This window comes from Parasteatoda tepidariorum, chromosome 2, assembly GCF_982258835.1.
Source record: "Parasteatoda tepidariorum strain Cologne lab strain chromosome 2, Ptep-v5.0, whole genome shotgun sequence".
In the NCBI taxonomy this organism is placed as follows: domain Eukaryota; kingdom Metazoa; phylum Arthropoda; class Arachnida; order Araneae; family Theridiidae; genus Parasteatoda; species Parasteatoda tepidariorum.
In genome coordinates, this window is record NC_141756.1 from 66,159,148 (window position 1) to 66,173,396 (window position 14,249).

The following is a 14,249-nucleotide window of genomic DNA, read 5'->3' on the forward strand; positions in this document are numbered from 1 at the left end:
TCCTCAGATTTTGTTTTACTGTGTTTAAAATTCAATAACAATATTCAAACATTTTTTAATTAAATTTTATTATTTCATGATTTTTGACAACATCATAAATGACAGAATTTAATAAGATTCTATTAATTAATGTACTCATATTATTAATTTTTTTATTTATTTTGAGAACGATTGTAATTGAACTTAACAATCTTGTTCGGTATGAAGCAAAGTTTTGCGATCAATATTGTTGTCATCCAATAATTTATAAATGTTCGCCCTTGCAGTTTCTTCTAAAGCTGTTTCTCGAGATAGAATCCATACAAATTCTGCAAGATACACACATTAATGCAATTTAAATGTGTATTAATAGAGAGTATTAAAAATAAAATTCAATTGTATTTTTATGTTATAAATGAATTCAATTATAAATTGATAATTGAAAGTCGGATCTGTATAGTATATTTTTATATTGGAAATTCAAATATGTAAATTCACATATAATAAGATCTTTTTCAGAAGGAGTTTTTATTCATTTATAAAAATATGAGATGCAATTATAATATTTTTTAAAACGACATAACTTAATTTATTATTTTTTAATTTATTATTATTTTATATATTATTATTTCATTTTTTGGTACTTCATTTATAATTATTTTATTTATTATTATTTTAGTTATGATTTTTTATTTATTAGTTTCAACTATCTAATTTATTATTGTTTAATTTATTATTACTTAATTCATTATTATTTAATTTATAATAATTTAAATATTTATTAATAGAAAATTATTATTAAATTTATTAGACTCAGACCCCTTCACTAAAAGTTTCCCATTCATTGAAAATCAACCAAAATTAAAACATGGATTTACAATTAAACATAATAATTTATTATTTATCATTTTATAATTTTCTCCCAAATTCTTTTTCTCCTAACATTTCAAACATTTCGTCCAAAATCGTGTTTTGCTGAAATGTTTTAAATGCTAGACGAATTCGAAATTTTTTCCCTTTTGATATAATTTTTCTACAGCAAGTAAAAAAATAGTTACTTTTACGTACGATGTTTTAAATAAATTTGTTTTTTAAATCGTTGAATGTTTTTTTAAGACATTGCATTAAAATAATGTTGTTGTTTTTTGTAAAAAATTCGATTTTCGAATGTGTTTTTATGAAAATAATTAATTATAATTCAAATGTTTTGCTTCAAATAATAAATTTTTAATTTTATGTTGTATTTTTTACACTTAACATAAAATAATTAATATTGACTGGCGTTTTATAAATATTTTTTTTTCACAATCGTCGAACACATTCCTTATTTTTTGAAAACAGGAAATAATTAGAAAGTAAAATTACCTGCTTTGAAAAGACGTAGTACGCTACGGCATGAGTAGACCACAGAATATTCATCGTAATCAGTATCCAATACCCAATAGTTGTCCGAAAGTAGCACTTAGGAAGAAGAAAACAAAGATTTATAACGCAAATTTTGGAGAAAAAATCACAGATTCTAAAAACAATTGAAACAATCAATATTTTTGTACGAAAACAAATGCTTTCAGATTTTTAACTATCTTATGAAGGAAATTAAAATTTATTTAAAGTGATATTCTGGTTTTAAATTGAATCAGTAAATCTTTAATATCATGATTAATCATTTTTAACGAAGTCTTTTAAATTTGGGTTTAGTATTTTGTCAGATCTGATAAGAAAAGATTTCGGTCTAATATTGAATTTAAAGAAAGTATTCATTTAGTGTTTCACGGGTCCAGCATTAATACTTTTCCTAATTAGATTTACTCATTTAATTATTTACATTCTAATTATTTCAAGAAAGCTTCATAAGGAATATTAGAATTATTTAAGCAACTCCTTCTGAAATATTCCAGTTATTAAAAAAAAATTCCACATTTAAGAAGAAACAATAAAATCACATATTATCCCTTTGATGCAGACGGGACTCGGGTGTACTTTTTATATATTTTTTTCTGAAGCGTTAATTACAAACAAAAATATATATTTTTAATTATAAAAGCAGTCTAATAATTATTAAAAAGATCTGTTAGATTACCATAATTATATTACTGCTAAAATATAAAGTCCAAAAAAAAGTAGTTTGGAATTTTTGTATTTTTTTATGTTCATATTCAAAAATTTAATAATAATTTATTTTATAAACTAAAGCAATTCCAGTTATGAATACCTGTTTCTCTTAAATCTAAATAACTGCAAATAGGAGCAAATTTGAGATATTATTGTTTGGATGTGAGCCGTGTTTGGAAGATTATTTCTTTAATGCAGAAAAAGATACTGCTGTTTCATGATGAATTTCCTTATCATAAGTTATTAAAATCCTAGATATAATACTTTTTTTACTTATTTTGACTTAAAATAATTAAGTAATGAGAAAAGCATAAAAATGTTTAATAAAAATTTTTTGTCAAAGGGTTAAGAAACTCATATATGGACATAAAAACTAATATTCGTGTTTAAATAGGATAATTTTCTGAGCTAATATATGAAAGAAATATATCAGTAGTTTTTTGTTAGATTATAGTTTCTTTGTTTCTTTTAATCATGGCACAAATAATAGTTTCATTATTATTGAATTTATAGAATGCTACAGCTGGAAGTTATTTGCTTCGATATTTTGTTGTGACATATTTGTTGTGATCAAGAACTGCTATAATTAGATTTAAAATATTGTTTTTAGCTACTCTTAAATTAAATGATAAAAACAATGACTATTTAGCATATAAAGTTTCCTTAAAAAAACAGGTAAAATTCTAAAAAACTATGTGTAAAGCCAAAAAAAACAACAACATAAATTTCAATTTTTTCTTTACTATTGCCTTCCATTGCTGTTCGTATTTTTGCAATTCTTGAAATGAATTAATTTGTACCTGCTGTTTTTGACTTTTAATGATAAGCATGCAATTACAAAAAATATTAATAATAATCAGTTGGGTTGAAATAAAAAATCAAACATAAACTCTAAAAGTTATATTTAGTTTATTATTGTATGCGTAAACCAAAATTCGAAATATTTAAATATAAAAATTTTCCAATTAATTTGTTGCGTACTTTAACCCATTAAAGCCCAAATTATTTCTACTAAATATATTTCAATGAATCTTTCAAATCTTATTTATTGTGACCGAATAAGAGATTAAAACTTAAAATTTAAGCATATTTTGAATTAGTTTTTAAATTATAGCCCGTCCTCATTTGAGGACACTGGGCATTCCAGTGAAAAAATTATCACTTTTGGATTAACATGCAAATATTGTGGTTAGTTCTTATATTAAATGTTTATTTATTTATTTTTTGTTTAGAATAGACATAAATTGCATCATTCCTTAAAAATAAATCTAAAGTTAGACTTCTGATAATGTTTGTGAACATTATTATTAGTATTATTTTCTTGATTTTTGAATTAGAAAAAAGGATTAATATGAAAATAACCAATGAAAGTAAATTAATAATACCACGTAATTTTATTTTACGTATAAATATTTAGTATATTTAGCAAAGCATATATAAAATACCTAAGCACACAAAACAATTAAAAATATATAAAACATTCAGTGTGAAAGCATTTAAAAAATACGCTGAAGTGCATACTAAATAGTTGCTCTATTTACTATTAAACTTCGGAAAACAAAGTATGCTTTAAGTTACGTTGCATTTCTTATAGTTTGCCTACGGTAAGAACTCCCCCCGCCACAAAGTCTGAGGCCGTCTATTACTATGGAAACAAGAATGGCGCATTTCAGTGATGGTAGCTTTTCTTCACTCTAAGGTTTACACAATAAACAGAAGAAAAATATTCCTTTTCTCTCGCTGACGCGATCCAAAACCTGTACTAAACAGTGACCCCACACCTACTTGAAATAGTTGTACCTCGTTACCATAGTCACCGCCACTGGTCCAGACGAATGACTAGAGGAGTTCGTATTGAAATCTGCTTCTTACTCTCTTTTTCGTGACGAGTTTTATACAAAATGCAAGCTTTCACTACTGACATGTTTATCATTCTTGTAAATAAACACCAATACCATTTTTTCCTCTTATTGATACAGTTTGCTTAAGAACCAGTCATGTTGATCCCCATCACCCATGAAAGTGTTGTATTTACGCATGAATTTTGATTCAGACACAGATACTCTCTAATTTTATACTTTGCACCACCGCATTGTTTGCCCCCCCCTTAAAAGAGTTTTTTTCGGTATTCGCTGTAATAGTAACTGATTTAGGGTCATTCCATCCGAATCCTACTCATTAACCTCAGGAGGAATTGAAATGATATCTTCCATAATTTGTTCTAAAATCAAATATTCCTGAGCTTCCTCTGCTGTAAGAAATTTACAGGGAATGGTATTGCATTAAATTTTTGAGGAAAATTACGAAAATTTGAAATAATTTCCTAAAAAAACGGAAATAAAATTTAAAAAATGTCTGCTATTTTTATAGTTCTAACTAACTAACTCCCTGGCATTACAGTCCATATTGGACCATGGCCTCACTAACAATTTTCCTCCAAAGTCGTCTGTCTCTAGTTCTTTGCTTCCAGTTTCGGACTTTTAGAGTCTTAAGGTCTTTTTCCACCTCGTCAAACTATCTTTTGACCGGCCTTCCTCTTTTCCTTTGGACCTGGCACTGCCCCTTGAATATTTTCTTAGTGCCTCTGTTTTCCTCCATTCATTTTTATAGTTCACTTAATCTATAAAAGTACAAACTCGTATGCACAATTAAATGAATAAAAACAAATTCTGAAAAATTCTTTAAAGTTTACCTGAAACGCTTAGTGTACTCAATTGAGGACAATAAAATATAATGTTACATAAAAAGAAAAGGAACAGTAGGAAACAAATTTGTTTAGCGTTATATATTGAACTATGCTCCTAAGAGTAAAACTGTAATAAACGAAATAATTTGCCTCAATTTTATTTGATAGGACAATACAAAAATAGAAGAGGTTTGTGTGAGGCTAGAAAAATCACAAAATGGCGATTCTAATAACAAACCAAATATAGCACTACATTTATTAAAAATATGGAGATATGTTGATAGTGCTGCCAACTATCTTCCCAAGAAAGAAAAGCATTTTTAAATTAAAAATAAAAACTTTACATAATGTTTTAGGGACTGTCCTCAATTGAGGACAGTGGCCGTTAATGGGCTAAGAGAAAGTAGCGAGTTTTTTTATTATCAAAAAACAAATTTCTCACGATATTAGAATTTTTTGCTTATCACTACAGATTACTTCAATAATAAAGACTAGAATTTAGCTATAATGAATCATAGACCAACCTCCAGATGCAAGTTGAGGTATTTCATCTGTTATGTTAGTAGCAAAATCTTGCCAAAGTTGTTTTATCGTCATGTAAGAAAATTCAGTTAAAGGAGAAAATGAAACAAGTAAAAATTGCTTCATTATTAATTACTTTGACAATTAAGCTTGTAATTTTCTTTTATTAAATATTTTCCTCATAATTCTTCCTTATTTAACTTTCAGAATAAAATGTTTACCTAAAACGCGAATTTTTATTCAAACTCTGGAAAATGAAAAATCGTGTGAGAACTCAAAATTTTATACTTACTGGTATTATATTTTACTTTCAACTTTGCAGGAACATTTTTATGAGGTATAGTAGCTTTTCCTTCAATGGAATTCTTTTTACCTGTCCTGTGATTGAGATGAGAAAATTATATTGATAATTGTTTGATTATTTAATAAAATAATGATCCAGAGGAAATCTTGATGACAAATGGAGAATGAATATCGTACATTTCAATAGAAATTAGTTCATTTGCTGGTAGTCTAATACAAAATCGGCGAAAGATTAGATCCCTGTCGCTTTTTAACTAGATACACTTTGAAAACATTTTTTAAAATATTTAATTTAGACCAAATATTGCAAAATCGAGAACAGAGGTGGAGCTCATATAGTCAGTTTTAGAAGTATACTTTGAAGAAAATAATAAATGCTATGTAGTTGTCATTCATTATCGTTAAAATAAAAAAAAATTGAATGGTGTTTGTTCTTCATGTTTGCTTTATATGACTGGTGGCCATTTTGCAAACTTTTTTCATTATGGGATTTATTTGAAACTATTTTCAAAGGAAAAAAGCGGATGTTTATTTTAAAATAATCGTATGTAAAAAATATCTATCTATCTATCTATCTATCTATCTATATATATATATATATATATATATATATATATATATATATATATATATATATATATATATATATATATATATATATATATATATATATATATATATATATATATATATATATATATATATATATATATATATATATATATATATATATATAACATAAAAAGCTTTAATTAATCTTTTAATGCTAGTTTCTTTGTTATAAAACTTCATCCTTATTAATTATTCTATTCGAATTGAAATGCCTTCTCACACTTTTAAATTCACATCCTGTCCTTAAATCTATTTTTGGCTCAACTATGCATTAATTTAAAGCAGGACATTTTTCCCTTTAATCTTCTTAGGAATCACTCGACCTATTTCATAAACCAATAGTAATTTCTAAGATTTCCCTCTGTCCCTAAATTGAAACATTTTACGAATTTACTTTGCAAGATTTTCCCTAACATATAATCGTGAAGCACAACTTTTCGTGTACTTTCATGACTGCTCTGTCTAATAACTCTGCTCTGTCTTTCATGACTGCTCTGTCTGTAAATAAATTTTGCACCCTCCTTCCCTGCCTAAGACCTGTTTTAATCCATCCTCTCGGCAACGACGTTATAAGTCGCCAGGATTAAAAGGTCGGGAAGGGGGTACGGTACATCGAAGATATGTAATATCTCATTAAAATAATAATCTTAAATTTTGAAAATAAATCAACTTCGGAAGAGGGTACATCAAAAATATGGAATATCTCATTTATATGGACAGTGGAAAATTTATCAGTCAAACTCTTGTGTTCATGGAATTGTGTTCATGGAATTTCAAAGCACTTTCATCTATGATGTTGCGGTTTTCAAAATATCTTCTTGGACTAATTCGAACTTTTTCAAGAATCCTTTGTGGTAATTTTTTTTGCAATTCTCATAAAACAATTTCTTGAATTTTCATTGATTAATAAAGAAAAAAGCACTCATGTAAATAAACAAAAATCATAGATTATGATTTTAATTTTTCTTCTCATACTTGATGTTTTAATTGAAACAATTACTTTTTATACATCGATCGTATTTACTGTTTAAATTTTTTTTTCCTGAAATTTTTATTTTCAGTGAACTGATTGTTTTGATTGGCATAAAAAATGTTTGAAGAAATTATTTTCATGTTTATTGCTTTGTGTGTCATAGTTTCTATGATTTATTGATCAGTAGAATTTATATTTTTGGTTTACTATAGTGTGTAGGGTTAAGATGAAAATGCCATTAAATTTTTTTTTCTCCTCTTAATGCAACTGCAATAATTATTGAAATTCCATTTTAATATATGAATGCAATTACGTTGTGGCAGATTTTAAGCAAAGAAATGTTAAAATTAATACAAATAATTTGGAAAATGAATAAAATACTTGTTGTTAGAATTTGAATTGAAATGTGAAGCCAGACATTAATGCTTGAGTCCAACGTTGGTAAATAGTTCATAGCTCAGTTTCTAGCTCAGTAATTTTCATTAACAAAGTTTCTTATTGCTGAGAGTCAATTCCAACATAAAGATAAAGTGACCAAACACAAATTGAAAAGTAATAGTAACCAAATACACTTCAAAAACACGTTTAAAATAGAAATAAAAATATTAGAATAATGAGTGCTCGATTGTGATAAATTAAATTACCAATTAAGATCTCAGTACAAAAATTACTTAAAAAATATCCGAACCGAAATTTTTGAAAAAGAAAAAAAAAATTATGTCCGAAAAGAAAGATGTAAACGTAAACAAACAAAAGGTAACTTGCAAATTAACCAAATTTGCACTTCAGATTAAAAATAAGGAAAATGGCTAGATCAGTCAAAAATTAAGAACTGATTTACCTTAATACCATATTAAATTTGAAAGCTTGTTTTGGATTTCAATTAGTGATTAATAGTGTTAAACGAGTTGTAATGCAAAATCTGAGAAGACTGATCATCTTTTCTGATTGAAAAACAATTTGTCCTGACGCATTTTTCCTGAAATCCGGGTTAATGACTGTAATAAAAATACCAAGAAAGAAAATAAAAGTATAAAAAAATATATAGAAAGTAGAAAGGAAAGAAAAATAAAAGAGAGAAAAGAAAATTTTTTACAGAAAGCAAATTTTGGACATAAGAAAAAGAAAAAAAATTTCCCGGATATTTTGCTATTAAAGTGATAAATATGATAGGTAAATAATAAAGTGAAATAAAGACAATACTGAAATTTTGGACTTCACAATAACAACCACTGTGTCATTTTTTATTTTATTTTGTTTTCAAACAAGGTAAACAATACTCAAGTCTAATTTCAGATTGTAATTTTTCCTGTTAAACTGTTTTTTGTATTTTATGTTTTAGTTACAGCATTTTTGAAACTTTTTATAATCTTGATTGAAGAGTTAACTTAAATTGTGTTATTATGAAGAATACTTCGTATGGTGAAAAAACTGTTGTGATCTTCAAATAAAAGACTTTAGAAACTGAGAAAACTGTTAAGTCAAAAAAAAATTTGAAAATGAAAATTTTAAATATGCAGATAATGCTACTGCAGATTTTTAATTGTGTTAAAATTTTTACCAAGAGCACAAATGTGTATTTTTTTTTACAATTCATTTATCTTTTATATAATGTTAATGTTAAAAATTTGATTCCTTTCCTTTTAATTGTATCACAGGGAAAATTTTGCAAATGTATTATTTTTAAAATTTTTAGATATTGGTTAAAATTTTTCGATGAGGGCGGATGTCACATAAAAAGCTTCAATTAATATTTTTATGTTAGCTTCTTTGTTATAAAACTTCATCCTAATTAATTATTCGAATCGAAATGCTTTCTCACACTTTTAAATTCACATCCTGTCCTTAAATCTATTTTTGGCTCAACTATGCATTTATTTAAAGCAGGTCATTTTTCCCTTTAATCTTCGTGGGAATCGTTCGACCTAATTCATAAACCAAAATTAGGTAGATCACTAATTCATAATTAGATCACTAATTCATAATAATTAGGTAGATCACTAATTCATAAATTAGGTAGATCCTAATTCATAAACCTTTCAAATTAGGTAGATCACTATGTGCTGTGCATTTATCCATGAAGAGTATCACTTTTCTTTTTTTAATGAAGAATTTCCGATCCAATTTTTTTACATAGTCTTCAAATAAAACTGATGTCATCCAAAACTTTTTGTTAGATACGTTTTTACATTCTTGAAACATCGGGGATTTCGGTTTTTTCCGGTAACAAGTAAGGGCAATTTCTCTGTCCAGACGCATTTCCTCCAACTAGGACAGTCAAACGTTCCTTGCTCATTTTACCCCCTGAGCAGTTTTCATCCTTAAACATCATAGTCTTATTTGGAAGACATTTAAAAAATAAACCAATTTCATCAATATTGAAAACATCATTTTCACTGTATCCATGAAGTAAATTTGGTAACGTTTCATTTGACCACTGTTCACATACTTCAAGAGGGACACCTTTATCTTCTCCATGAAGAGTGCGAAAGACATTGTGTGTGTGTTGCAAAGGAAGGGGCAAGATATCAGCTCCTAGGTTTTTTTTCTTGCTTTAAAAGATCCAAAAAAAATCGAGTTAAAGGGAGTAAAATTCGAGTAATCGAGAATAATTAACATGAAATTGAAGATAAAAGTGTCGGGACCTCATAAAAAAAATCGAGTTATAGTAATATTCGAGTTATCGTACTTCGAGTTATAGCGAATTGACTGTATATATATATATATATATATATATATATATATATATATATATATATATATATATATATATATATATATATATATATATATATATATATATATATATATATATATATATATATATATATATATATATATATATATATATATATATATATATATATATATATATATATAAAGAGAGAGAGAGAGAGAGAGAGAGAGAGATTTTTTTACTCCTGAGTTTATCATTACATTGGAGTCACCTTTAGCTGTGTAGTTTGCTGTACTGAATTTTAGGGAGAACAAAATATAACTTTTATTTTGGTTACCTTTTGTTTATTCCTGAATTCACCACTACAATGTAGTCACCTTTAGCTGTGAAGTTTGCTGTATTGCATTTTAGTCCAGCTTTATATTTGTCTGCTGGATATTTTTCAAGTTCGTACCACACACCAACATACTATAAAGAATCAAGTTAAAAATTACTCCGTAAAATAATATTGCATAAGATATGACATCATGTATCGTTTTCAAGCTTTGATAAATTTAATTAGCTAAACGTTTAATTCCTGAACCCAAGGCATTTTTTAAAAAAAAGTTAAATAGCACAGTTAATGACGTTTAAAATTTTGCCAACGACATTTTTGCTTAAGGAAAAAAAATAATAGCAAATAATCCAATTTCTTATAAAATTTATTTTGCCACTAGTTATAATTATAAAGAAAAAAGATATCAACCAGTTACACTCATTTAAATGTTTTTATATCAGTGATTACTTCCTTTAATCATAAATATATTTCGATAAATTTTACTAAAGTACATAAATTTTTAATTAATATATTTTTCGCATGAAAATACCGAGCAAATATTCGAAACTAGTTGTTTAATTTAAACCTATAAATAACACAATTAATTAACAAAATAACAGTATTTGAAAGGCACTAAAAACTGTTACGTACACTATATATTTAGAAATTCAATTATAATAAAAGTGGATTAATACAAAAGTAAAACAATGCCAGTGAATGACCCCGCTGTTATGGCCCTGCACTTAAAAAAAAAAAAAAAAAAAAAAAAAATCCGAATCAAATTACGATAACAACTATATGCACTTAGAGGGAGGGTACTTTTTACCCTAAAATCCATTTTTAAATCTAATATTTTTTTTTCTAAACACCGTTACAAAAAATCTAAAATCCCTTACTTTTTGTATTAATATTTATTTTAAATCACTGAATCACTGTAATTAAATGTACATTACTTTAAAAAGTACGGTATAAAGTTTTGTGTTAAAAATGTGTTTTGAGCTAAAAATGTATTTTACCATTCAAGGAAATTTACGGTAAAATAATTACCCCGCACCATTGGTACCAGGTGACGCAAAATTCCTGATGCAACTTTTCTTCCGTCCTGCAAATTTCCCGTTCGTGGTGTGTCTCCTTTCTGGTGTAGCAATTTTGATGGTCAGTAGTGTATTTAACTAAGCTACTATTTCTAACAATAATTAACTGGTTATCTATTTCATACTCGGAAAATAGTTTAACTTTAGATAATCAAAATTTGTGTCAATTTCTTCGACATTTTTTTGAAAAATTACGTGAATTAAAATTCAGTGACAAAGTTTTTAAAATATTTACCGTCTTATTTTGTTTCATTTCAAAACTTTTTTTCCCTTTCAACTGGATTGAATTACATCTCGGAATTATATGTCTTGGTATAAGTCTTCAAGAAGTACGTCCAGGATATTAATTGCAACAATTTTTATTAAAAATATAGATCTCAAATGTGATATTTTCATAAAATTTATTAATAGAATGAAGCAGTTGGTAGTTTTTATTCCAGGCCACATAAAACTGGAGTGAAATAAATTGTTTAATTGAGAGATCACATTAAGTATTTTGTTTAATAACAAAACTACATACTGTAATTATGGTAAGAACAATTAAACTAAACTACTATTTCTAACAAAGATTTACTGATTATCTTTTTTATGCGTTTTTAGTTGTCTTATGTGCTCAAGAGAATCAAGAAATAGTTTAGTTTAAGATAATCAAAATTTTTGTTTATTTCTTGTATATTTTTTTCTAAAAATTTAAGTGAATTGAAATTATTCAAAATATTATTTAAAACATTTATCGTCTTTTATTTCTGAATAATTTTTTCCCTCTTTGTGCTAGATTGAGTGAAATAGAATAAAATCAGCGAAAGAAATTACATTAAAAAATGACTAACCTTGCTGACATCAAAATTTTGCTTAACTGGTACATCAGGGCAACCACCTCCACTTACTCGTTGCGCAGTAACTAAGCCAATAGTTACTACTATCAATGTTAAAAAGAGAATTTGTTGCATAGTTATTCAATGGAGACAAACAAGTTACTGTACTTTTCTTCTCAATCCGTTTGAATACTAAGTTATCGATCTGATAGGAATATTATCTGTTTTTATGATATTTCGCAGGTGTTTATAAAGACTTATATAAGTCCATTACCTTATTATTTCTTTTTTAAATTTGTGACTATCATGTGTAGTTGGTCCTCAACTTAAAGAGCTTGGTAAAATGACATGATAATCGCGTCACGAATGTTTTCCTTCCTTTATACAAAAATAATATACAAAAAGGAAATTGTAATAATTGTTGTGAATGATGAAAAGACGTAATTGTGTTCAATAAGTTTATTTAGAATAAGCTTATAAATATTTTATGTACTGAGAAAAGCATAATACATAACAATTACATTTGACTGCGAAACTAAAGAGGGAACACCTTAGGTACCTCTTTCATCAATTATCTCTTCAAATGTTTATGCATAATTATGCTCAACTTACCCCCAATCAATTAGACAAAAGTGTTCTTAAAAATTTTATTACCAGCTTAAAGCAAGAGACCCATTTCGTGGCTGCACGACTCTGCTCAACTCTGCATGCTATGTTCAACTCTATACCCTTGTAATTCTGAACCCAACCCTGATGATAACGAAATTCCTGGTTCACACATTAAACAAATTAGTTTTCGTGGTGGACTTTTTGATACAACTAGCCTTATTTGTGTCAAATAAAGAGGAAAACCACGGGAAGCTCTCATGGACACGGATGCAAAGGAATTTCAACCAGAGATAATGAATAACGAATGATGAATAATTTCTTACAATCTTCCTGAATAATGAATAAAGATTTATTTATTAGTCAGAAATGTTTCTTAGAAATAATAGAATGAATTATTTATTATTTTCAATCATTATTTATTCATTTGTCAAGAATAACTGAATAATTTTTACTACTCAACAGAAATGGGCACTGAATACTCTAATTGACTATGATTATGATAACTACAAATAAAACGTACATGGTAATAAACTACTTTTAATTATTTTTATAAGTTATAAATAACGATTTCAGATAAAAAGTGATTATGATTACCTGTAATCACAACAAGATGCGATAAATGGTGTACGGTTACAAGTGACCGAAATCTTTTATTTTAAACAATCAATGTAATCAATGTGTAAGATTATAAGCAGTCATTTTAACCAGCAATCATATTGTAAAGAATAATTGTAAAAATAGTTACTGCACGAATACATAAATATATTGTATATACATGAGCAGTTAACTGCTCTGTATTTTTATGCGTATAGATACACGAGCAATCACTGTACATAAATACTTTCATGAATAAATTAAAAAAGTTGAATGCTTACATACATTGTATATCCTTACATAGTATATAGTATATCCGTTCTTACGTATAGTGTATGTTCAAGTGCACATGCATACGTAAATAGAACACACAATGCATGTTATTTCGCATGCATGTTCGCAAAGTTTCTTTAACTTCCCTAGAAGTTTTTCGCGCATTTTCGCGATTCACTGTTATGTAAAACGTTTTTAAACTTTTACATTTCACCAAAAAATAGACTAAAAATATCTTTTAAAAAAATCTGCAGTTTTAGGAGCAAATTCAATTTTAGAAACCCTCCCGAGTTAGGCAAGATCGAGTATTTGTATAATTGCAACAAAACTTTGTTCCCCAGTGTTGTTTGTATTTAGTTTTAAAAACCGTACGAAGAGGGAATATATTTCAAAATATTTATTGCATTATTTTGTATTTTAGAGAATTTGTGGATCTTGTCCCGTCAGAGGACCCTCAGTTCAGAAATAAAAGAGCAAAAATACAGTGTATTGGACACAAATGCCATTAATAGAAGGAGTCTCAGACCAGTACCTCAAGACAATTGTCAGGCTGCAGCAAATCCAACGGAATAGTGAACGACACTTGAAATGCCTTATAACTTTTTGAAATGTACGATTCCGTGTCCATTAACTTATTATCATAATCACTATGTCTGCTGGCAGATGCTACTAGAATGTAACATT

At 26.9% G+C, this 14,249-nt stretch overlaps 1 protein-coding gene across 2 annotated transcripts; it reads right to left on the reverse strand.

Moving 5' to 3' along the window:
* On the reverse strand, nt 1-12,307 carry LOC147815823 (apolipoprotein D-like). Of its 2 annotated transcripts, XM_087157464.1 has the most exons (5): nt 12,105-12,307; nt 10,202-10,332; nt 5,592-5,677; nt 1,345-1,440; nt 9-308 (listed from the first exon to the last, which is right to left on the reverse strand). In XM_087157464.1, the coding sequence occupies exons 1-5, from the start codon at nt 12,222-12,224 to the stop codon at nt 184-186; spliced, it is 558 nt and encodes a 185-aa protein (XP_087013590.1). In that variant the 5' UTR covers nt 12,225-12,307; the 3' UTR covers nt 9-183. The 2 variants fall into 2 exon arrangements, with proteins under 2 accessions (XP_087013591.1, XP_087013590.1); XM_087157465.1 differs by lacking the exon at nt 1,345-1,440 and having other exon boundaries at nt 1-308.
* Between the last annotated feature and the right edge of the window lie 1,942 nt (nt 12,308-14,249).

What these genes read in the sequence shown, in the direction of transcription:
- LOC147815823 (XM_087157464.1), bottom strand. Translation starts at nt 12,224, where the DNA reads ATGCAACAAATTCTCTTTTTAACATTGATAGTAGTAACTATTGGCTTA. An exon ending in AAAATTTTGATGTCAGCAAG is followed by an intron (nt 10,333 to 12,104) that starts GTTAGTCATTTT and finishes GATTCTTTATAG; the next exon opens with TATGTTGGTGTGTGGTACGA. An exon ending in ACTACGTCTTTTCAAAGCAG is followed by an intron (nt 309 to 1,344) that starts GTAATTTTACTT and finishes TGTATCTTGCAG; the next exon opens with AATTTGTATGGATTCTATCT.